General features: G+C 40.6%; 1 protein-coding gene across 7 annotated transcripts in view; it reads right to left on the bottom strand.

Annotated features, from left to right (window-relative positions):
- mef2aa (myocyte enhancer factor 2aa) overlaps positions 1 to 26759 on the bottom strand; it is an 87831-nt gene that overhangs the window by 40614 nt on the left and 20458 nt on the right. For all 7 annotated transcript variants that reach the window (XM_021322155.2, XM_036150113.1, XM_036150103.1 and 4 more), the window contains exons 2-3: positions 20484 to 20697; positions 7863 to 8066 (exon numbers count right to left, since the gene is read on the bottom strand). In XM_021322155.2, coding sequence (XP_021177830.1) covers positions 7863 to 8066; positions 20484 to 20537 — 258 coding nt within the window. In that variant the 5' untranslated portion in view covers positions 20538 to 20697. The remainder of the gene's footprint in view (positions 1 to 7862; positions 8067 to 20483; positions 20698 to 26759) is intronic.

The following is a 26759-nucleotide window of genomic DNA, read 5'->3' on the forward strand; positions in this document are numbered from 1 at the left end:
GCCATCCTTTGTAAAGGTCTCATTGTACATAATACATTGTCAATTGCGATTTGACACATTACGCAGCTCTAGAGGAAACCGAATCATAACCCTGTTTAAAGCTAAAGTTAGCAAGCCACAACTAGCATGTCTGTAAAGTTTACCACTGCATGTTAGCAGACAGCCTGATTCATTCATGAGCTAATTTCAGCTTGTTAGACTCCAGTTGTGATTCTATGACGAGCAGAAAGGCAAAAGGGTTTATTATTCTGATGATAAGCATAATGTTTAACATCAACAACAGAATTGAGCTGATTTTCATATTTTTTGCCCAGGAGTATAAATAAAAATTCAAAATAACAAATGCGTGTTATAGAAAACCTTATCCTAACTGTAATAGTTAACATTTCATATTACTTTAGAAACAGTGGGACCGTGTTGTTATTCCTCGTTAAATAAGTGTGTTTTGTATTTTTCTGAAAATGTTTTTTTGTGTAAATGCCATGATACCTTGGACAGGTCATATGTTCACTCAAGGTTATTATCGCACACTGGCCCGTAACCTTGCATTGAGTGTAACATATTCCTTCCAAGTCCTTCTAAAAACAAGATTAGTTGTTTAGGTACAATCTGCCCCTTGTAGTTGCAACGGTATCACGGGCGTGCTTTGATATTCAAGGTTTTTTTTTGTGTTGTCACTCTTCAGCAGCACAAATAAACTTCACCAGACAGACTTCCGAGTTGACTGAGTGCTGATCTATTAAATATTTGCAAGGCTGAAGCTCTTCTTGTCTTATAAATATTTGATCAGAAATTCTGCTGATGACAGGAGGGAATGAATTAAAAAGCAAACAGTGTATTTGTTTGCGCAAACAAGACGGGGGATGCCAGAACACAAGACGTATTAGGTAATATCATTATTGCTCAGCTGTAATCTGAGCCCTCTGAGTTCAGATCAGCTCATACAGGCACTGTGAGAATATTAATTCATGATTTCAAAAAGTATAAAGGCGTATACAGCTTTTTTCAATGCCATTAGGACATACATCTTACTATTACATGAAGATAATCTAAAAATCAGATGTATTAAGCATGTTTTGGTGTTCTTTTCTTTTCTTATGCTCGCTCCTCTCTTTCCCCAACCCCCACACCTCACCCATTCCCCAGCCTCTACTTCTAGTGAGCCACTGGCATGAGGATAATTGATCAATCACACTAATTGAAGAGTCTGGACAGCTAGACCCACATAGCAGATGTGCCAATTTGCATTCATTAAGATAGAAATGAGCCTTAATCACTACTCGGTCTTTGATTGACGAACATAAATATCTCCTGTCTGAAACTCATGGTGCCTATCGAGCCACCAAGATTTCAAACAGATTCCTCCCATCACCGATATTAATGTTTACTTTTTCTTCGGGCGGCACGTCTCTGAAACGCGGCGTCTCACTTAAGGCGCTCATTGTCCCCCCCGGATCATCGGACAAATACCCCACAGAGGATGGGAAACAGTTTGACTCGGATGACATTCAACAGCGGCCGGCATTTACATAACTTATTAATGCGGATCCTTCCCTGACAAAAGTTGACGGTGACAATGATAGAAAAAAAAACCTGATGGAAATCACCTGATAATTTTATGCTCATTTCCTCTCGCCGTATTGGTCTTGTGAGACAGGAAGTGCGCCCGCCATAAAAAGCGCAGACAATTCTCCATTTTCCTCAGTCACATCAACAATGGCCGGCCCCTCTTTATTATGAGAAAGATAAGCAGAATCTCCCTATGAATGACCTCGGGGATGTTTACTCTCACAAATCATCGGGGTGGAAGCGCAAAGGAGAGCAGAGAAATATCTAACTCTTTGCATCCAGCACAGCCGGGCTGTTTGAAAAAGGCATTGGTATTTCACTGAAATCGGGTTAACGTCTATTCACAACCTTGATTCCATGAGATTGCAATTAAGTGTTGCCTTAATGTTCATCCCATGTGCCTGCAAACCTGATTAATCCTAAGCGGTACAATGTACCTTAATTGTACCAAATTGCTCAAAGAGACGACAGAGAGATGCCAAACGGTGCTTATGAAGTTACCATCTTGTTTCAGCGAAACACAGGCATCCTTCTTTCCGCATGCTGGAGAACAGTGTGAGGTTATAGTGCAGCTCGAGCAAAATGTCATTAAATGTGAGCAGAGAGGCGAGCAAGGCTAAATATTATTAGATTAATCTAATGGCCAACAGCAGCATTTTCATTTGTGAACTAAAGAGAATTCAATAAAAGTAATACAATAGAAACAAACGCAAAACCTTTCATGTGAAATACGTTTGTTTCCAACGGGATTCAGGGGCTTTCAAAAAGTCCACACAACCCCTGTTAAAATGGCAGGTTTTTGTGACATAAAAAAGTAAATCGTGATAAATCAGGTTTGAGCATTTCACCTTGAATAGGACACATATCCTGCTCACTTCACCTGAAAAACCCAAAAACTATTTGCTCTAGGAAAATATTGGGAACCAGAAAGCAGCAGAGACCTGGTTGCATAAGTGTGCACAACGATAACCTGAAATCTTTTTGAAGAATGCTTTAATAAAAAGGATAAAAGCATAATTTAAGTTCTGGACAAAGTTAGCACTTTCTTCTGAGGCACCCATTCTTTTCTTAATTTGGATACATACTGGAAAAAGAAGGTTCAACTGTCTAGCAGATAGGGTAAGGCTTTAGGAAAAAACTCAGTGATGTTCACAGATGATTTAAATTTCTTAAATACATGGCGATGTAGCCCCAGATCATCATCACACCACCACCATGTTTCTCTGAGCTCCTCAAAAGTAAGTCTGCTTTTATCAGGAGATAACTCAGTTCTCCATGGACTTTTGAAAGATTTAGGCAGACTTGGGGAAAAATGCATTAGTATTGCAACCCTAGTCCTTAATCCAGGCATATGAAAAATTTAGGACTTATTTTGCCTCGTACACAACATAATAATTTCTTGTAATAGACAGAAATTCTTGCAGCTGCCTTAATGTTGCTGACAATCCATGGGAGCCTCTCTGGTAATATGTCTGTCTCGCCCTATTTTTCTCCTAGTTATGTATACATATAAAGCTAGGGAACGTTTGCCTTCTTCTCCTGACTGATACCTTTGTGCAAGATGAGATATGTTGATCCATTTTAACCTCTCTGCAAACTTTGTTCTAGCAAAAGGATGCAGATGGGTACATTTTGGGAGAGTCAAACAAAGAAATCTAAAGCTTGCTTCGGGTTGATCAGATTCACTATAAATCATTATAGTGAGCTGTGCGGCGAGAAGACTAAATATTGGCATGGGATGAAGCAAGTGCATAAAACACTTATGTAACCAGGCGATGACACCTTATTGATTTCTTACATTTTCCCCACCGGCAACTTTGTTTGTTTTGTAGTTGAACTCTGCGACGCAAAATGGCACATGAAAGATGGAAAACGGATAGGAAAGGATTTTTCATGGTCTCTTTTAATACATTGTAAAATCCTAGCAAATTGGCAGGCATAGGTAGCCATGTATGTGTTAAATAGACCAGTAATGCTGTTTTTTTTTTTGTTTTTTTTAAAAGGTGGAGTTTTTGGCAGAAACGTAGAGATATTGCCTGATTTGTTCCCTGGAGCTTTAGTCAGGTTAACCGCAGACATTCAGGAGAAGATTCTGAACCTACTGCTCTGCTCTGGACTGCAAGCCAAGTTTGAGACAAAGTCCACAGCCCTCCACTGCGTTATCAAACTGTGGCCAAGGCATCCATCCATCTGTGGAAAACATGGACACTGTTCTCCCGCCCTGCACAGCTCAGCCTTTATCTACAGATGGTACTACTGAGCAGGAATGTGACCTTTGATTTAGTTTCTCGCACGGAAAAGAGCTTACTGGCGAAAAGAAAAAAAAAAAAAAAAAAAGCGGGAGGGGATGGCTGTTGCTTCCCAAACTGGACAAATGAGCACATGCTTGTTGGCGTGGATCAGATTGGTTTAACCCAATTTGAGAATTTAGATAAGTGTCCACTGTAAGTGTCCCCATGTGAGGCCCATTTCGCCAGATAAATGAGGACACAGAGGATTCTACCCATCGCTACACGTGCACCAGCTCTTCAGAGAAGCGTGAAGCGTTCTCTACCGTTCTGGAGAAGCACAAATATGGGAAAGAGGTTAGCGGTGGAGCGATTTGATATTGGGCTAAAAAGAGTGCAGCTGAGCAAGAATGGGAATATAGTATGGAGAGGCTGTCAAAAACACGTGCATTGACTTTTTCAACCCCACTCTATTTCTGAACATTTATCACAGATGTAGCAGGCAGAGGTAAGTTGTCCATATTTGCAAAGATGTTTTCCGAGTGAGCTGAGACGCCAGCTTGTTCTCCTCTTGTTGTGGAGAGGGGCAGCTTCCTCGAGAGCAGCCAGCAGTAATGAATGGAGGAATCAACTCAGGGTCACTGGCACAAAATCATCCCCCCATGTACATTCCAGCTCCGCCATGTGCTTCACAAAATCTTACAGCAGATGAACATTTGCGGAGATTTGGTTCATATTAAAACGGAGCATTTTTTTTTTTTTTTTTCACGTGAGATGAGGCGTTCGGTGATACTGAGTCCCAATCGGATACTTCCTGACAGTGATAAATATTCTATGACAGGCGGAGTTTAAGCAGGAAAGTCTTAATATGCTGCTCTATCAGAGGGGTTGGCTAGATTAAAACAGCAGCTATGATGTTTTGACAAGACGTCAACTGAAACAGGCGCAGCGTTATCATTTGCCGGCTAACGTATTTAAACGTGGATCTCTAATAAAACTGATCTCATGCTATATAGACTTATCGTTTTGTGGAAGCCACCAATACAGTTTTTCTTCCATCATGAATGTTTTCGTAAAGGGTGAAAGATTGCCGAAAATGATGCAAATGGTCGGGATATACCGTATTTTTCGGGACACAAGGCGCACCGGATTATAGGGAGGATTTTAAGTGTGCCTTAAAGTCCGAAAAATACCGTATATCAAAGCGGATGAAGGGTTATCTTATTTTCAAAAGGAATCAAATTAAAGGTGTTTATTAAGTAAGCAAATAAATAGTCTTACTTTCGTAATATCTCAACCCTTTTCTAATCTAAAATGAATACTGCATGTCAAAATAAAATAAACCTAGGTATTTAGTGTGGTTATTCCACATTTATTTGGCAAGTATTACTGCTTTTTTTATTTGTTTTTATTATCTACGATTGAATATTGGTTTGCATGGGGAACTGAGAGCAATGCAAATTGTTGATTGTGTCCCTCTTAGCAGTCTGTTGTGGATTTTAAGTAGCAATTACAGGTGATAATTTTTCACTGGCAGGGAGTAGTTTAAATTTCTTGTTTTCCCATTTCCTTCGAGAAAGGTTTCCATTGCAACTAAATACCACGTTAACCCAAACCATAACTGACGCCCCCGCTAGGCCCAGCAGTCGGAGGAATGTCTGTTTAGTGTAAATGTGACGCCATTTTTTTCCCCAACAAGGGAGTGCACGGACGGATATTTTAGCCGGCTCACACTGTGTGTAATGCGGCAGCGCGAGCAGGTCTTTATTGCTTTTTGCTTATTAAGCTAATCAGATTAATCAGTCACTTATTTTATAGCCCAAATAAGAAACTTCACGGGCAAAAACAAAGACCAACAAACCACAACCAGCGACTCAAAAAATCTACAAGCCACTTCAGACCAAAAAAAGAAAATTAAAAAAAAGTCCAAAGACGCTTATTACAAGCGGACTTGGCAGCACTGGTTAGTAGCAGTTTATGACAAAGAAAATGGATTCAAAGAGGTCTCAGCTCTTTGAATCTTGAAGTCAGCCATTTCCGAGGCACAGAAAATATTCTGCAAGTGTAACACATTCAACACAACTGCCAACATGCCCATGTCTGGTCCTCCAAGCAAATTCACCCTGAAAGCAAAGATGCTAAAAGAAGTCTCCCAAGACCCTAAAATGCAAAATTAACTTTAATGGGAGCTGTGCAAGAAGGAAACCTTTGCTCTCTAAGAAAAACTATGAAGCTCAGACTAAAGTTTGCCTGAGAGAACAAAGACAAAGATTTCTACATGTAAGAAACACCTGAAAAATGTCACAGATGAAATTGAGGAGTGTGGCAAAACTTCATCAGATTAATGTCAGAGGCCGGTGGATGGCTACAAGAAGCCTTTTACTGAAGTTATTTAAGCCAAAGAGGATAAGACTAGTTATTACATGGTACAGTCTCCTAACCTCTTCCCTATTTAGACACCTCTTTGCTATGTTTTGAACAGCAACGGTCATTTTTTGTCATTGATTTCTAACCAAATCACTTTCCACAGACAAATAAGAAAAAGAGAGGACATCAATATGTGAACATTTCTTTTGAAAGAGCTGACTATTTAACGAGGTGTCCTGAATTTTCTCCCCCCCCCCGTGACCGTATGCAATGAATAAACATTCAGAGTAACGTTTTTGATGAATACAGAATACATGAAAGAAGAATACAGTGAATATTTCTATCACTATGCCATCCCCAGCAAGTCTTTTCTCAAACAAGATGCTTCTAGAGTCCCAGCAAAAACAACTTTGCGGTCACCGTTACGTAAGGCATGTATCCATGTATCTTTTATGCAGGTGAGCCTCCACTCTGCGTGGAGGGCCCCTGATGGAGAAGTGACTACACGAGGATGCCAGAACACTCTTCTGCAGCTCTGCCAAGCAGGTAATTCACAAGCAGAAGCGGCATAAATAAAAGATAATGGGCTGCAGCTGACTCCTTTATGCTGCATGCAATTTCGCTAATTCCTCCAAGTGAGACTTTTTTCAAAGCAAGGATTCTTGAATTCTCCTCTCTTTTTTTTTTTTTTTTATTACATCTCAACCGTCTTAAAAGCCTTGAAGTCTGTTATTTGCGCAGCGCCGGCACCAATTCGGCACGTGTAGTGGGCAGGTGGCAGTAAAAACAGTGCAGGCACGGAGCAGCTTTTCTGCGTCTAATAGAAAGTATCTCCCTCTATAATCTAAGCGCACTTGAGATAACGGCGATAAAGATTTAACGGGTAATTTCACGCCGACTGTCATGATTTCATCAATAGGCAATAACACTCATTGTGTCTGCTTTCAGGCAGCCAGAATGAAGACACTGGCCCCTTTAAAGAAAGCTGATCTCGAATCGACACGATAAAAACCACACGTGCGCCAGTGCGAGATGTTTGGAACAGGATGCGTCCGTAATTATTCTTATTTACTCTGGCTTTAACACTTTTGGCTGTCGGTTCTGTACGCTGGCATAACAAGTGGCTTACTCTTCCGGTAGTCACCAGGCATGCAGGAGTTGCCAGGAAACCCAAGTGCTCTCCACAGAGCATTAAAGAATATGCTATGAACTGTTTTTTTTTTGTTTTTTTTCCTGCTAAAAATACAGCAGCAACTGGTTTGATGACTAAGTGCATCGAGAAGCTGCCTGGTTTCTTTGCTTTAAAGGTACAATATCTATGGGAAACACTGGAGGTCAGCAGTGGTGGTCAGGATCGACTGTGTGCATGCGTGTGCAGATAGTTTTTTTTTTTTTTTTTTTTTTTTAAGTCCGTTGACTCACACAAGAGAAGCCAAACTTATCAGGGAGCACAGACCTCCTGTTCCCTATCTGTGTGATGACTAGAAGGAAATTGTTACTTCTTCCTGACTTGTTTATCAGCTCCCGCAGTATTTACAAGGCGAGCAAAGCGGTGCTGCAGAAATGAACATATTTTTAAAAAAAAAAACGGATTCCGGCCGTGAAATTATTAATGTGGGCCCCGATCTAATGAGTCTGAACGCAGGTTTTGAGTAATAAATCATAAAGGGGGGGGAAAAAAAAAAAATTCCCACTCACCTCTACAATGTCAGAGTTGGTTCTGCTCTCGTGGGGCTCGTTGTACTCTGTGTATTTCAGCAACACTTTGTCCATGTCTGTGCTGGCGTACTGGAACAGTTTGTTAGAGCTGTTGAAAATGATGAGGGCTATCTCGCAGTCACACAGTACGCTCAGCTCGTAGGCCTTTTTCATCAGGCCGAACTTCCTCTTTGTGAAGGTAACCTGCGGAAGGCACAGGAAACAAAATCATCCATCAGAGAGAGAGAAGAAGAAAAAAAAAAAAAAAAAAAAACGGTTGCGCTCACTGAAAAGGAGGATCAAAGTCAAGTTGCTCACCGAGGCAAAATGTATCTGTGAAATCTGGAGAAGCGTAAATGTTTGTTTTGCAGGCTTTTTTCCTTTTATGAAGGGAAGCAGCAATGATTGTTCAGCAGCAGTAATAACATCCTTTTTTTGACATTAGCAGAAATACAACAACACTGTTCAGTGCATTTAAATGAGTGTTTAATTTTAAAGTGTGATTTAAATGATCATTATTATATCATAAGACCTCATTATTGTATAGATTCATCATACACTGTGATATTTTTTAAGAGATCATTTCCTTTAATATTGTTGGATGTGGCTTACATCTGATGAGAACTAAAAATGTGTTTTCTTCAAAATTACATGATAACAACAAGGAAATAATTTTTAATACAGAAATGTTACATTGTGGCCATGTTATGGCCTACACAATCATGGCGAAGACTGCTGATGGTCGTGTAGAAGACAGTCGCCGCGGTGAATGTTGGTTCATTGCTAAAGAAGCAAGCTGTTCACAGAACGCAGCATTCAAGCACATTGTTGGAAAACAATCTTGAAGGAAGAGGTGCGAAAACTGATTGTGGGACATTGGTTTGTGAACTAAACACGACTCAAGAGTTTGGGGGAGATTCACCCGAGAGGTTCCAGAGCAAAGTTATCACAGTCATTTGTCATTTAAGGGGCAATTTCCCACTCTAGGTGTTGGTCCACTGTGTTTTATCAAGTCCAAAGTCAATGCAGCCATATACCAGGAAATCTTAGAGCACCTTGTGCTTTTTCTCCAGTGATAGTGGGGATGCTGATTTCCCTTTTTCAGCCATACTTGGTACATGCCCACACTGCCAGAAGAACAAATATCTGCTTTAATGACCATGGTGCCACTGTGGATGACTTAAACCGCATAGGGAACCAGTGGAGTACTTTTAAGAGGAACATGAGAGGCATCAGATCCAGCGGTGTAGACAGGCTGAAGGCTCTATCAAACCAGCCTGGGCTTTCTCAATACCGCTGTAGAAGCACAGCTTGATTTTATCCATGCAACGCCGCACTGATGCAGTTATTTATATAAAAGGACCCCTGAGCAGGTGCTGAGTGCATATAAAAATACGCATGCGCTTCTTTTCCCTCACTGTCAGACATGAAATCTGAATAAACTTTTCCCTCTCTGAGGTCCGTTAAAATTACCAAAATTATTTCCATTTTCTAAATGACAGACTAGTGAGAGCAATCAGTTTTAGACATTATTTTTGTTACTTTCTTGAAGTTCAGCAGTTTCCATACATTGTTGTTGATATTTGATATCCTTGCCTATAAACTGTATGACGTGGGTCAAATGTTTTGGATGTCCTTCCACAAAGTTCTTCCAAAAGTTGGATGGGAACTTTTGCCCGTTCCTCCTGACAGAGCTGGTGTAACTGAGCCAGGTTTTTAGGCTGCCTTGCTCGCACACGCCTTTTTGGCTCTGCTCTAGGATTGAGATCAGGGCTTTGAGATGGCCACTCCAAAACACTGACTTTGTTTTCCTTAAGCCCCTTTGTAACCAGTTTGGCTTTATGCTTCAATCCCTGTCCATTTGGAAGACCCATTTGCGCTCAAACATCAACTTTCTTGCTGATGTCTTGAGACGTTGCTTCAGAATTTCCACATATTGGTCTTTTCTCATGATGCCATCTATTTTGTGAATTTGCACCAGTCTCTCCTGTAACAAAACAAATCAACATAATACGCGAACATTACCTTGTGAATTAAATTACTGAACTAAATACACATTTTGTTGAGATGCCCCTGCATGTATAAGACATATTAGTGTTATTTATCCGACCTGAATGTGAGCCAAATATATATATGTTAATTGTGATTCTCTTTACACATTATAAGTTGTTACTGCTAATCATTCAGACATTTTATTCATACTTAAGTATGATCAAACTTTTAACAACGCTGCTGTAATCAAGGTGGCCACTAACAAGCTCATTGCTGTGATTGGAATAACATATTGCGTGTCTGAAGCAGCTACGTATCAGGCCAGAGGTCACAGTAAGCAAGCTGAGTCAGACCTTTGGCAGTATCACGGGCCCATACATTACTGTGGCCCCTGACTCCATGTACGGAAAGTGATCACCGTAGTGCAGCATAAGCCGTGTAACACGAGCCGTCAGATGGGACTTCGGGTCATACATCACTCCGACGGTAACGCAAGCCTCTCTGCAAAGTGACTCTCCGTCCTGTATCTGTGCAGCTCCATCTCTGTGGTTGCCTCTGATCCATTCACATATGTCGTTATGTTACACCGCCTCCTTACAAAGAGGCTGCATTCGTTTCTAAAAAAACAGAAACTAAGTTACGACGGACGGACGACACAAGCAAGCTTGTTTTCTCCATCGGCTGTTGCGTTTTGTAATGCAAAAACGGGTTTTAAGCCGCATTTCTGGGAAGATTGACTTTAACTTTTGGTAAGTTGATCCAAATATGCAAAAGGTTATGATACATAGCTACAAAGTAGTGTATGGGTCGGCCCTTTTCGTCATATTCACTGACCTACTAAGAGAGGAGTTGAGCAGATGACCAGACTTTGCTTGACTTTAATGGGCCACAGCTTCCAGGTTTCCCCTGTTTTCATAAGTGATATAAAAGATTGTGTGGACTCTGTGTCACAGAGTTTGTCTACGACCGCAGAGGCAGTGGGGTCAGTCCAGCTGTGATAAATGAATTTCAAATTTTCCACACCACAGGTAATTACAAAGCACCATTATTCCTTCCCGGGGACACAGAAGAGCCTGTCCTTTTATCATCCTCTATTCAGTGCCCTAATCTGATCAACCAAATTCTAAAATGACATTTGGCGAACAAAAACACAACTGTGCATTTTATTCTGATGATGCTCTCAAGGAGAACATGGCATGGGGGACGTTATTTTTTTATTTATTTTTTTTACGGGATAATGCTACAGTACAACCAGGTTCTGCTCTGCTACTTGGTAAACCTGCTGCTCTGACCAAGGCCAGCCTAAAGTACTGGTGAATCTCAGTAAATTTCACTAATTTATTGATTATTAAAGTTCATTTCTTTTCTTGAATTCAATTCAATAAGTAATACTCATGCCTTGCATTTACAGTATTTATTAAACAGTGTGATATATTTGATGCCTTTGATTCTGTTCATTCTGATGATTGTGGCTTCAACCTGATGAAAACCCAAATTAGGTTGCTCAGAAGGAGACAATGTCACAGAGCCAGTTCACAAAGGGGATTTTAATGAAGACCCGTCGGCCTGCGGAAAAGCATGTCCATGTGACTTTGGACTTCACAAAACACAGTGGACCAACACCAGCAGACGACGCGCCTCCCAAAAACATCAGTGAAAACGCGCCGCAGGCAAACAGGCAGCCTAGATTCTGCGCTTCTTGATTTCCAAATGAAGTACAAAATTTACCTTCATCTAAATCGTGAACTTGGGACCACTAAGCAACAGTCCTGTCTTTTTTTTCACCTTAGTCCAGGTAGGACACTTAAAACACACTGGCTTAACACAAGGTATGCAACAGTTTCAGTTCATTTCCTTAATACGCCTGTGCAGCGGCCCTTTGGGAATCTTGCAAAAAACTCTTAAAACCTTTATGTATTTTTTTAAGAGTTGTTAACACGGTCCTCATTTAAAGCTAATTTAACAATTCATCTTGTTTCCGCTAAGCTAGGAAAACAAGTACAGTGTTAGGGAGTTAGGGGATAGATCAAGGCTCTCGATGGATCTAAACCTAATCCTAGATAAAGGATGAACAATATAAACAAGAGGTCAGTGGTGGATAGAGGGCCAGACCGGAGCTAGAGGGTGAAATTCTGTCTCATGGAAGCTTTGGGCTGGCTTTGGCTCTGACCTCCAGTCTCTTCTGACTGAGCACCGGCGCGACCAACTCGCTCTTTCACCTGCTCGCAAATTTGTTTGTTTGCCTAACCAACTGGAAAGCCGGGCTTGCCATGTGGGGAAACGATTAACAAATTGTGTGCTCTTTAGCAGATGAATGCGGCCGTTAAGCCGAGGAGATGTCACCTTTCAGCAGGAAGCCCGGGATGAGACGCTGAGCGAGGACTTTGTTCCACCTGGATGCATGGCAGAGTGCTGAGTGCAGGGTTGCTGACCCAGGCACAGCTCCGTTTTAACCTTAGCAGTTGCTCCGACACCTGGTCTTTGCCCCATCCTCAGATATTCTGCATCTACAAAACCCGGCTTCTGGTAACTCTGACATGAAATGCGACAGACATATTACTAATCTGCAGCTACACAGCTATGCTGTCTTCACTTGCCTCGGTTTTTTGTCATTCTGTCCAAGAAGGGTGGCTTTGTTTCACCAAAACGCTCCAACGTTTGCAAATATAACCTCCATCCACCCCCGTCTCAACTCAGATGACTTGTGCGACAGTGGAAAACCACAGACATCCTTGAGGTCAAGTGGGAGGTTTACTGGTAGATGGTTCTACGGTTCACCAATTCAAAGACACCCACAGAGACGCTCGATGTGGTTAAAAAAAAAAAAAAAAAAAACAGAGCCGCCCATATGCTAAAAATGTGGTGCAAATGTAGTCGAGCTCCCTGACTAATTCATGTAATTCACAAAGAAATCTTTGGCCTCAGAATTATAAAGCTTCACCGCACACTGTTCTAGAGCAGCTTACAGCTTTTCTGGGAAGTCAAATCTTGGTGCAAATTAGAAGGGAACGATCATGTTTAAACCTACAATGAACTGGAGCGACTCCAACTTATGGTCATTATCACGGCTCACGCAGATCAGTGACTCGCGAGGCTGAAAGCTCTGAAGCTTTCGCAGCGTCGAGATAAGGTGGTAATTCCGTTTTTTCAAGTCACACGTTTTTTTGCAATTCCACCATCTTCCCAAGTTCCACATCGCCACATGCAGGTTTTACAGACTTAGAACACATCTTGGTAATTTAGATTATTTGAAGAGCAGAGAACAGGATGTTTGCAAAGTCTATATATAATAAATTTTTCTGTAGTTACAGGTTTTGGATTTTTCTACTAATTTTTCTTCTATGGGTGTAGTCCTTAACAGATATGTGATTTTTTTCCCTTCAAATTAAGGTATACTTATAAGGATCTCACACTGACAAATCTCGATTAGCAGAATTTTCATCTAAGCATAAGAGGCTGGGTCAAAATGTGTAAACTTTCTGCATGTTAAATTGTGCAAAAAGAAAGCAGCACCTACAGAAAATCTGCAGCAAAAAAAACACACACAGACAGTCTGCCAACAGAAAACGATGTAGCACGCACCAGCATACACTGCGACGAACCCAGACACACACATTCGCAGAAAACCGACGTGTCAATCAAAGGGTCTATCAATGTCTATCCTCGGGCAGGGGTGCCAAGATGACAAACAAGACATCTGGGACTGAGAGTTGCAGCTGTGATCGGGGCCATGGCAGGAGATGCCTGATTCACTAACACCTACAGAGGGGGCGAAGAGCTAGCAGCCTTATTAGAACCTCGTGTCACCTTTGACAACCCCAAAGGCAGACAAGAGAGGAGCTTGAGAGACACTGAGATCTGGCACCAGCTGGCAGGGTGACCCGGGCCCTGTGGCTGCTACCCTGGCTCTAGCAACGCCAGAGCGCGCACGCTTGGGAGACAAGCCAGGGCCACGGCGAATGTCTGCCTGGATCAGATCTCTCTGGGAGAGAGGACAGCCTCAGGATCCCCGCGTGGACAAGCGGGGGCTCGGAGGCCTTGGACAAGAGGCTGGTTTTAACCTTGAAACCTACAGTAGCTCTGGCTGATGGTGTTCACGGGAGAGGGTGGCATGCTAGTTATCCGAATGTTAGCGGGATTCCTGGAAATCTCTTGGATCGAAAACGAGAGTGACGCAGTTTAGCGATTGCTTACTCGCTTGTCAATAAGACGTGTACATTTAACTGTATATTTAAAAATGAATGCACCTTGGAAATGACAACATAGCATTTAAGTGGTTTCTTTTCGGACTTGTCACAGTTAATTCCAAATTACAGATATAAATACACCAAAAAAACAAAAAAACTTGTGAAAAACATGTGTTTTACATGTGGCAAGACGTTCCCATGTGTTTAACGTGTAGAGGGTTTTCCATCTATATTTCCATATAGAAGGTTTTCCATGTGTTTCATATGTAATTTTGCAATAAAAATGTTGCATTCTGTTTGTGGATAGAAGTCAGAAATTCTCAGAGTTCCCAGTCAAAAAAACAACAAGCCGTGGGACCCTGAGTTTAGTATCCAATATAGCAGCAAGTACACAGACTGAGAGTTGCCTAAATTAGCATTTTATTGGTACTTCTGACTTCTGTGTCTTATTAAACCTGTGGTACACATGGGGCTGTAGAAGATCTATTTGTAAACTTGTTTCTTAAGTGTTTGAACACTTAAAATGGAGACAGCTATGTGGTTATCGGCTTGTGTTGCTAATAGTAGTAAGCACTCACACAATTAGCACACCCCACTGTTTTCTGACTCACAACTGGAACGAGCTCTGACTACCGTCTCAGATTGAAAGCAGCTAAATTCCCACACGTGAAACACTAGTTTTGCGTACTACTTCACAACTGATTCTCCACATGTGGACACACATGGGAAATTTTCACACGTGGCCGGTTTTCCTCACGTGTGTTTCACATATCGCTAAATAAAACATTTTTTTTTTTTTTAAGAAACTTTTTATTGAGCAGAAAACATTTCACAGATTAAATTGGGACAGTAACGTTGCTCAGATTTTTGTTGTTTTTAACATCAAAGTAAATAGAAATGCACATGACACAAAAACAAACAACTGCTTGCAGAGCAGGATCATTTTCACAAATGCTTGTCACACAGAGACAGATTGCTAAATAAAATAATTTCTATATGTGAAACTCACATTTTGACAGGTTACTAAAACACGTGTCTCCTATTTATTTAACACAGTATTATTTCTGCATTTGTAAAACTATCATGTGTTATATGGGGAAAAATGTCCACATGTGGAATGTAGCACCTACATTTTAATTATCGCTTGGTTAAAAAAAATAATCATGAAAGAAAACAGTTAAAACGGTTATTTAATTATAATCCGCTGGTTACCAAAATGTTGTTTTTGTTTTGTTTTTCTTTGAGAAAAATACTCCTCGACATGAATCTCAGGGAAGAGCAAGAAACAAAATCTAAAAGACATGTTTGAAGACCATCTAATGTCATTATCACTGTTTCATTACAGGTCACCGGAGGAAGACAGACTGTCTAGGAGTTATAGATTCTCCTTTGTATAGCGGGGGTTGCTTCATGTCATCGTGATCCCAGGGCTATCATCTGTGCGTCAGTGGGAAGCGTAACCTGGTAATAGGCAGGTTGTCAGTTTAATTCCAGTTTCCCCCACCGCATGTCAAAATGTTCTAGGGCAAGGGACGGAGGTGCTTTCTGTTGCGCCTATGAATGTAGGATTTTTTTGCGAGTGCGGTAGAGTGATTACAGATCATTTCGTTAAAGTGCTTTCCCCGGTCGATCCGAGTAGAAAAGTGCAAAATAAATGTAGTCTTTATACTATATAACAAGTAAATCCATAATTTTAACAATCTGCATGTCCTTCATGCACCTTAATTTCAAAGAGCTCCAAAGCCGTAATAACCAAATCATGCCAAGCATTTTTAAAATAGGTTTCACATATATATCATGCCAATTTCAACATGTGACCTTTCATAAAACACATTCACATGTGAAAATGTGTATTTTTTTTCCAAACGGAAAATAACAACGTTTGAAGCACAGCTTTCCAAAGAAATCTATATTATCACAAGCAATAATAATAACGGTAGTTTTCCTTTGCGATTGCTGTAATGTGTGTGGTTTTTTATGTGTTACGCAGAGAGCTTTGAGAAAAGGTGAAAGCTGAAAAGGTGTGTTCTTTGTCGCTCCCTTGAGAGCTCGTAAGAGAAAGCAAGCCTGAATGTGCCACCAGGGAGCTGACTTACTGGGGCAAAAACCAAAATGAGCCACAGCAAGGGCAGGCAACCCTCCACCCGGCAGCAAAATCATCAAACTTTTAATGACTGGGACAATTACCCCCAGCGAGCCAGCTTAATGGCATCCAGAGGACATCACTAGACACCGCTCACTAGTTTTCACCAACGTTTACACTAACTAAGAAGACTAATGGCTTCTCTGCACCTCTCCAGCATCCGTTCTGCTTCCAAACAGATCCAGACGTTGACAGGCCCTCTAGAAATCACGCATGGGGAAAAAAACAGGGGATTTGTTGCTACTCCATCTGATTCCACTTCTAGGACAGCGGCGTTAGATTAGAGATGTTAAACTCTGCAGCTGTGAGCGTCACTCCGCTGTAACGCTGCTCTTTCCTGCACAAACTAAACTAGGAAGAAGCATCTTTCTGAGACCCTGTGTTCGATTTTTATTTAGGGCTGGTCTGTAAGAGCGAAAGAGAAATCTCTAAACTTTGGTTGGCGTCCTGCATGAGCTTTGCAGGACCTCAACCACGCGTCACTGTTGAAATAGTGTGTTCAGAATAGGAATGGTAAATTATCAGACAGTCTACCATTGTCATGAAATTAGTTTTATTGTGATAAGAATTTGGATTTACTGCCGTTTGCTTTGCTGTTGCTGCAGTCGTATCTTCTATACAAGATGAATACTGCATAAATGGCCTACTTAAGGAATCCTTACATTTAAAGTGTTAGCGTAATAAAAAGTTAAAAGCAGAGAGGCACAAAGATTTAAACTGTCTCCAGACACTGAAGACTGCATGCAAATGAACCCCCCCCCCTCCTTCTTGGTTAGGAGCATGCCCCAGGGAGATGGCACAGTGTGCTTTATGGCCCACAGAAAAAAAAAAAAATAGAACTATGTGCACACATACATCACCTAATACCAAAGCTTTATTTTAGCACAGCGCCCTATTGTCAGACCCGGTTTTCTGCTGTGCCAGCTAAAATTACATAAATGCGCGCTGAAATGCCTGCGCTGGGCTGATTATACACCGAGACATTAAAAATCTGATGAAAATACTAGACTTTTAGAACACATTGATAATAAGCAATCTCTCTCTCTTTTTTTTTATGTGAAACAACAGGAAAGTGTCTGCACATTCCCCGTAAAGACTCACTGTGCGATAAATGGATCAACGGAAGAGTTAATTGGCTTCCTCAGCAATTAGATACCAACCTGTTTTCCCCGTAACATTATCTTCTTCCCGTTTGTCTCAACGTGTCACAGGTCTGTGCGAGTGTACAAACTAAAGCCAGGTGTTACACTGATAATTGGGCCACGCTGTGGATTCTTTGGTCTACCCCCAGCTGAATTTATGTCCTCAGCGTTGCAAAGAGCATCATGGTCAGAGGAACAACGAAGTACTATCTACAAAATGCATCATAGACTGGTGCTGATAGTATGTCGCCACTATTTAAACACAAAAAAAATATGTTTTGTTTTTAGAGCACCCCTCATTGTCCCTTAATTTTAGTAAAAGTAAAGTAGAGTGAATGTAACTGAACATAATTGTCCTGCTATCTATCTATCTATCTATCTATCTATCTATCTATATATATATATATATATATATATATATATATATATATATATATATATATATATATATATATACACACACATATATATACATATATATATATACATACATACATATATATATATATATATACATACATAGATATATATATATATATATATATATATATATATATATATATATATATATATATATATATATATATACATACAAATAAACTTGTTGTTGCTGCTTAGGATTTTATATTTATTGTTAGCGGACAACAGCGAATTCCAGTGTTCTCCTCCCTTGTGGCTAGCCAGAGCTGATGCAGCCAAGACAAAGATGGGCGCTCTGTGTCCTTCTGACCCCACCCTGCAAATGAGAGGGTGCTGTGCTACAGTGGCTGCGACTAATTGCTACCAAATTGCTTCAGACACATGGACTTGCAGGGAAAAACTGGGCCCAGGCACACCGCCGGGACCTGGGGGACGAGCCCTACAGAGTACCCACAGTTCACTTCCACGCCACAAAGCCCTCTCTGAAGCCCGCCGCTCCTGCTGCCTCATCAAGTTCTCCAGTTGAAATTGCAAGGTAACGGGGGAATGGAGTCTGTAAATACGACCACACTGACAATGAAATGTCATGGTCCCTGTTCAGCTGGCTGGGACTTTGGGAAGAGAGGTTTGTCTGTTTAGATACACCGTGACAGCTGCTGAACTCTGGTCCAAGGCGGCGAGGCAAGCTCAAGGAAACTGTTACTGTCAGAGAGCAACCAAAGATACCGACGTATCCTACTAAACAAGCTAAGGGAAAAGAGTAAATCTTTATTTTTTTCCCCAATATACTTGAGTACCTGTTAATCAGTACCCAAAAATGATGCAATGTTCTGCATTCCGAGTCATTTATTTTCCCAGTCTAAGAGAGAGAACTGATAAACTGGCTGTTGACCTGCATCAGCCAATTTCCATCTTGACAGGTCCTGAGGGGTCAGAAACATCCTATTTTTTTCTGATTTTCACCTTTTAGAAATCTCAGACTTAAGGTAAATGTTTACATTTTTATTGCCTAAGTTTTTTGACGTGCCAAAAAAACAAAAACAAAACAAAAAACGGCCTGAGTCACACAGTTGACACAGGCCATTATAGAACAGGTCGAGGAAATGCATGATCTCAACTGGTGATTTAGACAATTTTACAAGAGGTGGCCAGTATCATGAAGAGGTGATTTAGGCAAACAAATAATCTCTGGCAAAAAGGGACTTAGGCCATTATTTTAGGAAGGTGACAATTTGCAAGAGAAAACAAACAGAGACTGCTGTATTAGTAATGTTAGCCATGCTTAAATAGCATATATTCAGGGCTCTCAACTCTCACGCAATGAGACACACTCATTTCCCTGACTGCACAGTTTACTTGTTTAGAAGGGGCAGTATTGAGTGTTAATGTTGTGAATGGAGTTTAAACAGATGTGATTCTCCTCCTATTAGGCAGTCTCGATATATTGAAACAATGACGGGAGAACAGTTGTGGGTTTTTTTTTTTTTTTGGGGGGGGGGGGTTACCCACTAACTGAACAATGAAGTGTTGACACTCCTCTCTTACTTAACAAAAGTAAAACATCCCTACCTCCATGTCCAGTCGGTTAAAAATGAGACAGAGTTGACGAGATCCGCTCTTCCTCCGTCGCTCCCGATGCAGGGTTACAAGTGACAGCAAACCCTGAAACTGCAGTGACTGTTCTCTCAAACACACAGTGTGACATCACCACTGCTTCCAGTATAAATAACAGATTTTTTTAAACTTTTACTTTACCAGGAATAATCACGTCTTTATCGAGAACAAAAAAGTGGATTGGTGCATTTACAGTCTCAGTTATTGGCTTTATGAAAATTTTAAACATCCCTGGGGATTTGACTGAATTGAACATCTGTTTGGATTTGTGTTACAACATCGTATTAGGTTTTTAACTTTATGCCTCACTGAATGTTCAAGAAATCTTTCAACTACTACTGAATCCATAGTTGAATCCAACGAATCGCAAATCATACCAACCCCATCGCCATGCATCAGTCAAGGTTGATGGTCTTCTCCTAATGAAAAACCCCTAAAAAGACTGGAATGTATCAAGTCTAACTGTGTTTTGTGGAAACAAATGTATCAGAGGAATCTGTCCAGATCACAAAGTCATTACGGTTTACTGATGAAATGTTGTTTTATTCCTTTTATCTGGCAAACCCGCCAAACCAGGTCATATTTGACACCTAGACTCGCAAAAGCTCCTGAAAGACTGTGTGAACAAATTTAGTGCGGTTCAGATGTTGTTTTTTCTGTTAACTTGCAGCTGGTGGTCAATTAAATATTATTTTGTTCAAATAATTAAGAGATTTTTAGAACCCCGTGGCCAGGCTAATTAACATGCAGATTTTTTTGAGCTATTAAAAAGCTCTTAAGATCTTGCCGAGATAACACAACGCTTTTCAGCAAAAAAAAAAAAAAAAAAGAAAGCAGCTGAATAGCAATGACAGGTGTCTGAAAACCTGAGAAGCATTTATTTATCAGCACCTTCGGTGGAACACCTGATTATGTTTGTCAGGCAGAAGGTGTGATAAATATACTCACCTTTACAATTTGACGATTCAAAATTACACTGAATTGTTTTGGGTCGTTAATTTGAATATATAACGTTTATAAATAGGCATGGTTTTGGTAAGAAAGACTTGCTTACCCAAATATGGTTGAAATATTTCATTACACATAGATTCGTGGGTAACAGATTGGTGTCTCTCCAACTTACCTGCCTGTTCCTCTCATCCATAATCCGGGTGATCTGTATCTTCTTCCGCCCCATGGCTGTGTCCTTTCCGGTCTTGCAGACACGTCAACAGTATCAAAACAGCACACTTTCTTCCCCCACTCCACTAGAACATTGTGCAACAGTATCTCTTTTGGTGGGCTCGCTTTCACTCTCCTTAGTGTACTCTTTGCTCTTCAGCACACCGCACCACAATCTGAAAGAGAGAGGGAAAAAAAAATAAAATGGTTAACTTGACACTCAACTGTCTCTTTAAGTAATCTAACGCACCACAGGGCTCTGCGTTCTGTTCTCGGGCACAATGAGAAAGTCTTAGACCCAGATGCTATTATCTTTTCTCCTGTTGTCCTTGACCCTCAAGTCAAGTAATTTAAAGTCAGGTTTACATTTTCAATAAAGGGAATCCGACTGACTTGTTATAGCAAAACCATGAAGTATGGAATAACACGCAGCATGTAAACAAACAAGTGACATTAGGATTGTACTCAGATAAGGGAAACACACCCTCATTATTTTCTATGAAACATCCAAGGCCGTCTGGCAGCTGGACGATGCTCCAGAGTGTGGCGCCTAGCCACGTTATTTTAACCTATTCTATTTAGGATCTACAAGGCTTTTGAATAGAACATAAATGCAAATGCAGTTACATTCTGACTGCCCGAGCAGCCTTTGTTATGTAGCGTTTATGGTGGCATTATTGCACCGTGTCTGATGTGAAAATAGGTCATAATGCCTAATCTGGAAATTGCAAAACACAAACAGCCATGGTGTGAAAACTGTAGGAGTGCAACCAATCACTCTTATTCCGGCATCGTCGTTTTAAAATGGCAGTTGGCAAGATACGAGCAGCGTGTCTGCCAGTACAGAACGCATGTTGTGTTATGGGCTGAACAGTGGCGCATGTTGATCGCACTGTTGCCTTGCAGCAACAAGGTCCTGGGTTCAGGGTCCTGGGTCTTTCTGTGCATGTGTGGATTCTCGCCAGGTACTCCAGTTTCCCTCCACAGTCCAAAAACATCACTGTTTGGTTAAATGGTTACTGTAAATTGGCCTTAGGTGTGAGTGCGTGCATGCATGGTGTTTTATCCCTCTGATGCGACCTGTCAGGGTGGACCCTGTCTCTTGCCCAATGATAGCTGGAGACAGACACCAGCCCCCTGTGACTCTGCATGGATAAGCGGGTGTAGACATTGGATAGCTGTATTGTGTATACTGTGCAAAACAGCAAAAAGCACAATGACCACTACTAGATTAAGAATGTTTATTCTGTATATTTCCTTAAACTAACTGCATCTAAATCAGAATGAACTTGCATGAATGTTATAGATACCAAAATTATAACTGTAATAATCAACATACTATATTTTTAACAGCAGTGGACATTGTTGTTTTTCTGTTTAAAGTAAAAGAAAATGTCATATTGCATATATGTTTTAAATTTGCAAGCAAATACTGGCGTACTATGAAACAGTGGTGTTTGTACTTAAGGTAATCATGCCATGAGAATTTCATACTGTAGTATGTTTAAATGGCACTGCATCTGTAAATGTTTTACCAAGGACTGGGGTATGGAAAATAACCCAAATTGAGATGACTTTAACCCAGCAACTTTTAAGGTTGACTTCAATTTGTATAATTTAGAGAATTTAGAACTGGTTGGGAAATGTTTCTACGTTAGCTGAAGATCCAGCTTGAGCTAGTTCATCAGTTTCAGCTATGTTTTTCATGTCGTCTAAGTGGGTGGAGAGGGACATTTGCTTTGCTTTTTAGATGATTAAGAAGGTTTACAGTTCAATATTCACATTAAGGTAGTTGAAATATCCAATGTTGCAAGAGAATCCAGCAGCTATAAGGAGAACTAGGGGTATATTCTCACGGGAGCTTGTAACCTGGCCAGTAGTTTAGGGCACACTGTGCCCCAGGGAGCATCTAACGATGCCCTGTCTCTGCTTCTGTGCAAAAGAGATACAGTTCACTCCCCCGAGGCACATCCATCACTTCCACCTGGCAAATAGAAACTGTCCAAACAACTATCTCCCACATAGTATGAGAACAAATGTGGAAAGGTTAAAAACTCCAGCCATAAGAAGCCGTCAGCATTTGCACGGTGAGGAAGACAGGGGGCTGAACTGGCACGGAAAACGAAAATGACCAGTTCCAGTCACACACGGTCATTATGGGTTACAGATGAAGGGGCATTATGGTGTCTGGCTGTCTGAATCAGGGCTCCACTGTAGGCAAACTTCACTGAGATCACCTTGCTAACTACCCACACACACTGCTGCCGGAGCCAAGGAAAAGAACTGCATGAACCCCCACCAAGAATTTCATCAAACCACATCACAACAGACCAGGAAAGACTGACAATGTTTTCCTTCTCCCACCAATTCAAACATGCAGACTGACAGTGCCATGCCAAAATCAGAGAAAGTCTGTAAAGGGCTGGTACCCTGCAAAATGAATGTTTATCCCAGGAATTTAGTGCAAAAAAAAAATAAATGACAGTAAATAATATGATGTTCATGCAATTTAGTGTAAACTTACAGCTCTGGTATGTGTCTGTATAAGCCTTTTAACAGCTATGAAGCGTACACAACCTGGTAAAATTATCTTTTCAGTCTTTTTTTAGGTCATACCTCTTCCCCATAGTTTAATTTCAATCAGATTAATCCGAAATTATTTTCAGCTGTCCCATTAGGATTTTCAACATTTGCATTCTTTAGCATTCTTTAGTTTAGAGAAAGGTTACAAAGGATCACAAAAATGTCATTGTGAGCTGACATCAGTCAGGAGAAGTCAACGAAACAAATCTACAGCATTTATACATATCTATATATACACCATCGCTGTCATTGTTGGGGGTGAGGAAGTACCAAAGCTGCAACAGAACATCAGCAGGCGAGTGTTAGAAGGATATATCTTTAATGCAATACTCACGGGACAAGGGCAACACGGGAGCAACAAGGTAAACGGACAACGCGACAATGGCAGAACAAAAACCCGGAACTTAAATACACCCGGGAATGAACGGAAATTACCAACAACGCAGGTGAGTGTAATTAACAAAACAATAAACGGGTGCGGATTGTGACATTGAGGCAGTTGATAATTGGAGAAAACGTGAGACAACAATGACACAAAACTGTTGATTTCTCCAGAATTTTTTTAAAAAGTACAAAGTAGAAACTGGTCAGAGAGTCTGCCAACAGCAACCCTAAAGGAACTGCAGGAATTTCTAACAACTTGTTGTGTTCTGCACGTCTAGACTTAAGGAGTAGGGTTGGACGACAGAAGCGTGACAGCAGGTACAGAAGGAAAGAACGAAACACAGCAAAAGCACACAAAATGTCAAAACGTTTTTCACTATGGCTGAATTATAAAATAGCGACTACTAAATACAAACAGTTGACTTTTGTGAACACTGTAAGCTGTAAGTCTCTTGACTACTGCCAAAGCTTTCACGTCAATATGTTATGCACTATTGAAAAGTGAATAACAGTCGCTTGTACTTTGAAAAATGGCGTTCAGTTATGAGATAAAACAGTGTTCACTCAATACTGGAAAAAGATAAAAGATGATTGTCCCTATTATTAAGAAATCTGGATTTTGGAAAATTTAAGGTAGCTAAGTTGCTAGTACTTGTAGTCTTTTCCGTCCAGTCTAATTAGTTTAAAACTAGCTTTAAGTACATCTGACGTGCCTCTGCCTTCTTCACATCAGCAATTATAAAATATTAGAAAATAGAGATATCTGGAAATAACATTACATCTCGTACCAATAAAAAATTCTAAAAAAAGAAAATTCAGACATAATAGGTATATTTCTGCAAACCTTTTGATATCACATTAGATTAATTATGCATTTTATCTTTTTTTTCTTGAATGAAGGTTAACAACTGGGGTGATTGCTCAAGGGACTCTTGTGGCAAGTGGTTTCATAAGTGTATTTATAATCTCCAATTGCATCTGCCCATGAGGAGTTGTTAATTTGCTATAGTTTCTCCTAGAAAGAGCTCACCATCAGAGAGGCTAACGCATACAATATGACGCAATGCAAATGCGGAAAGTGTTCCCGCTCATCCGAGGGTGAGATTTTCTCCACAATCCAAAGACAAGCGGGTTTATCGGTGGGTCTCAATCGATGGCATATGTTCGTATTTACATCCACGACTGTCTGTCTCTGTGTCCAACAACTACAACTGTCCCCCTCACCTGATGTCAGCCTACAGCAGCTCCAGCTCCTTTTGGTGACTCAGTAAAAGGCAAATACAAAAACAAACCTTGAAAGCAATATTTCTTTCTGAACTCATTTGAAGAATTTTTATTTTTTTTATATAATAAACTTTACAAATAGATGTCAGATGGGAAGGGACATCAGCTCAGCCTCTCTATGACTTGAACATAGCAATCTCCATGTCTCACCATTAACAAGACCTTGATATGATCCAGTGCACCTGACCCACTCTGATTTAATCCCATCTAGCACTTCTGAAAGATGCTTACCTAACATTTGTAACACATAAATCAATGTGCAAAAGAACACGTCACCATAGAAACGGCCACGTCAGCTTGACAGAAAGTCAATAACACACGACTAACACAACAAGTCCTAGCCTTACTGAAGTATGCCCCCCTTGTTCAGCACACATGCAGCTCGGAGCATGCTGCACGAGCAACAGAGCAGCGAGTCAACAGGGCAGGACAAGTGACAGGGATCTGCTTCGCTGTTGTCTCTTTGCTTAGAGGGGTAGTTCGGGGTTTTTGAAGTGGGGGTTATGTTGATACGGTATAAGCAGTTAGTAGCTTCCCTTCAGTAGATAACTATTTTGGCATTGTCATTTAGTATGAACGGAGGTTAGTTGGTCCCAGATTACGAGGCAAACAGGTAGTTCACGGGTGTCCATGACCAATATGAACTTCTTCTGTGCCAACAACCCTAATCTCAAAACATCACAGCAGCTTATGTGAATACAGTTATATGAACTACTGCATATATATATTTGTATTAGCCAGAGACGACCATTAAACACATCTCTGTTCAGAGCAACTGCCTGGCAGAAAAGTAGGCAGTGGAACAAAAATATATAAAAAATGTATTTGACTCACATCACAACAAAAATGTCACTTTTAATAGCACTTTAGTTTTGCTTGAAACACATATGATGTTTTTTTTGTTTGAGGTTGTTTTAAGACCACATTGTTTGAGGTTGTTTTAAGACCACATAAGTCTGTTTTGGTGTTGGTGCCTCTAAGACTAGCCACTAGACAAGAGATATCCAGTTCAGGTAAGATATTAGTAGCAAATTGACATTTTAACAACGTTTCACTAAATAATTCTGAGCTATGACTTTAACGTGGACCACAGAGATGCTGGGAGACCTGGTGACACACCTGGTGTGCTACTGAATCCTGAACTTTGTTTCACTCCTCCTCCTGTAAGCCTGTGTTTGCTCTCCAAAATGCTAAAACATTACTTCCTTCATGGTTGCCATGTGCCCACTCAAACATAAAATTGCGTCAAGCCATGGTCTTAGTACCACTAGTGGCCAATCAATTATAAGCAAATTAAACACAAATTAATTACCAGATATATAAAGCTAACAAGCACCTACGACTAAAATTATGAGCTCTCATCCTCATATGGGAAGAATGATCAAAAACATACGGTATACATATACGGCTATGACCAAGAAGCAAAGGGTACTTAGAAAAACTGTAGCGGCATCAGCTGCGATTATCACCCAGCGGTACGTGCACAGCAGCCACACTGGAGTTAGAGACTAGCCTCTGACTTTCCCCTGTTAGAATTTCAACCACATGGAACATTTTGCTAACTATTTCAACTCGAAATTAGGAATTTGTCTAATTAAATTGACATTTTTCTTTTCTTTTTCTATGACAAAATGCGACAGACTGGAAAGAAAAACCAAGGTCGTACCAAAGTTTTGAAATGTCTATAAGTATGGTTGTACAAGACGGATTATTTTCTTTCACTCAAACTTTCGAAAAAAAAAAAAAAAAAGAACGTCACAGAAAAGGTATGTCATGTGATTTTGGTGTGAAAGGACCCAAACACAGAGAATGGAGGAAAGCTGAGGAGAGATGATAGAGGTTCGGAAAACCGGTGAAACATTACTCTGACGTGCTGCAGCTGGAGAGTGGAGATGAATAGGGACAACTGAGGGGGAATGACTAATTAAAGCTACACGGAGGGGACAGGTAAATAACCGAATAGGATGACAATTGCAACACAAACACG

Source organism: Fundulus heteroclitus, chromosome 2 (genome assembly GCF_011125445.2).
Source record: "Fundulus heteroclitus isolate FHET01 chromosome 2, MU-UCD_Fhet_4.1, whole genome shotgun sequence".
Lineage (NCBI taxonomy): Eukaryota > Metazoa > Chordata > Actinopteri > Cyprinodontiformes > Fundulidae > Fundulus > Fundulus heteroclitus.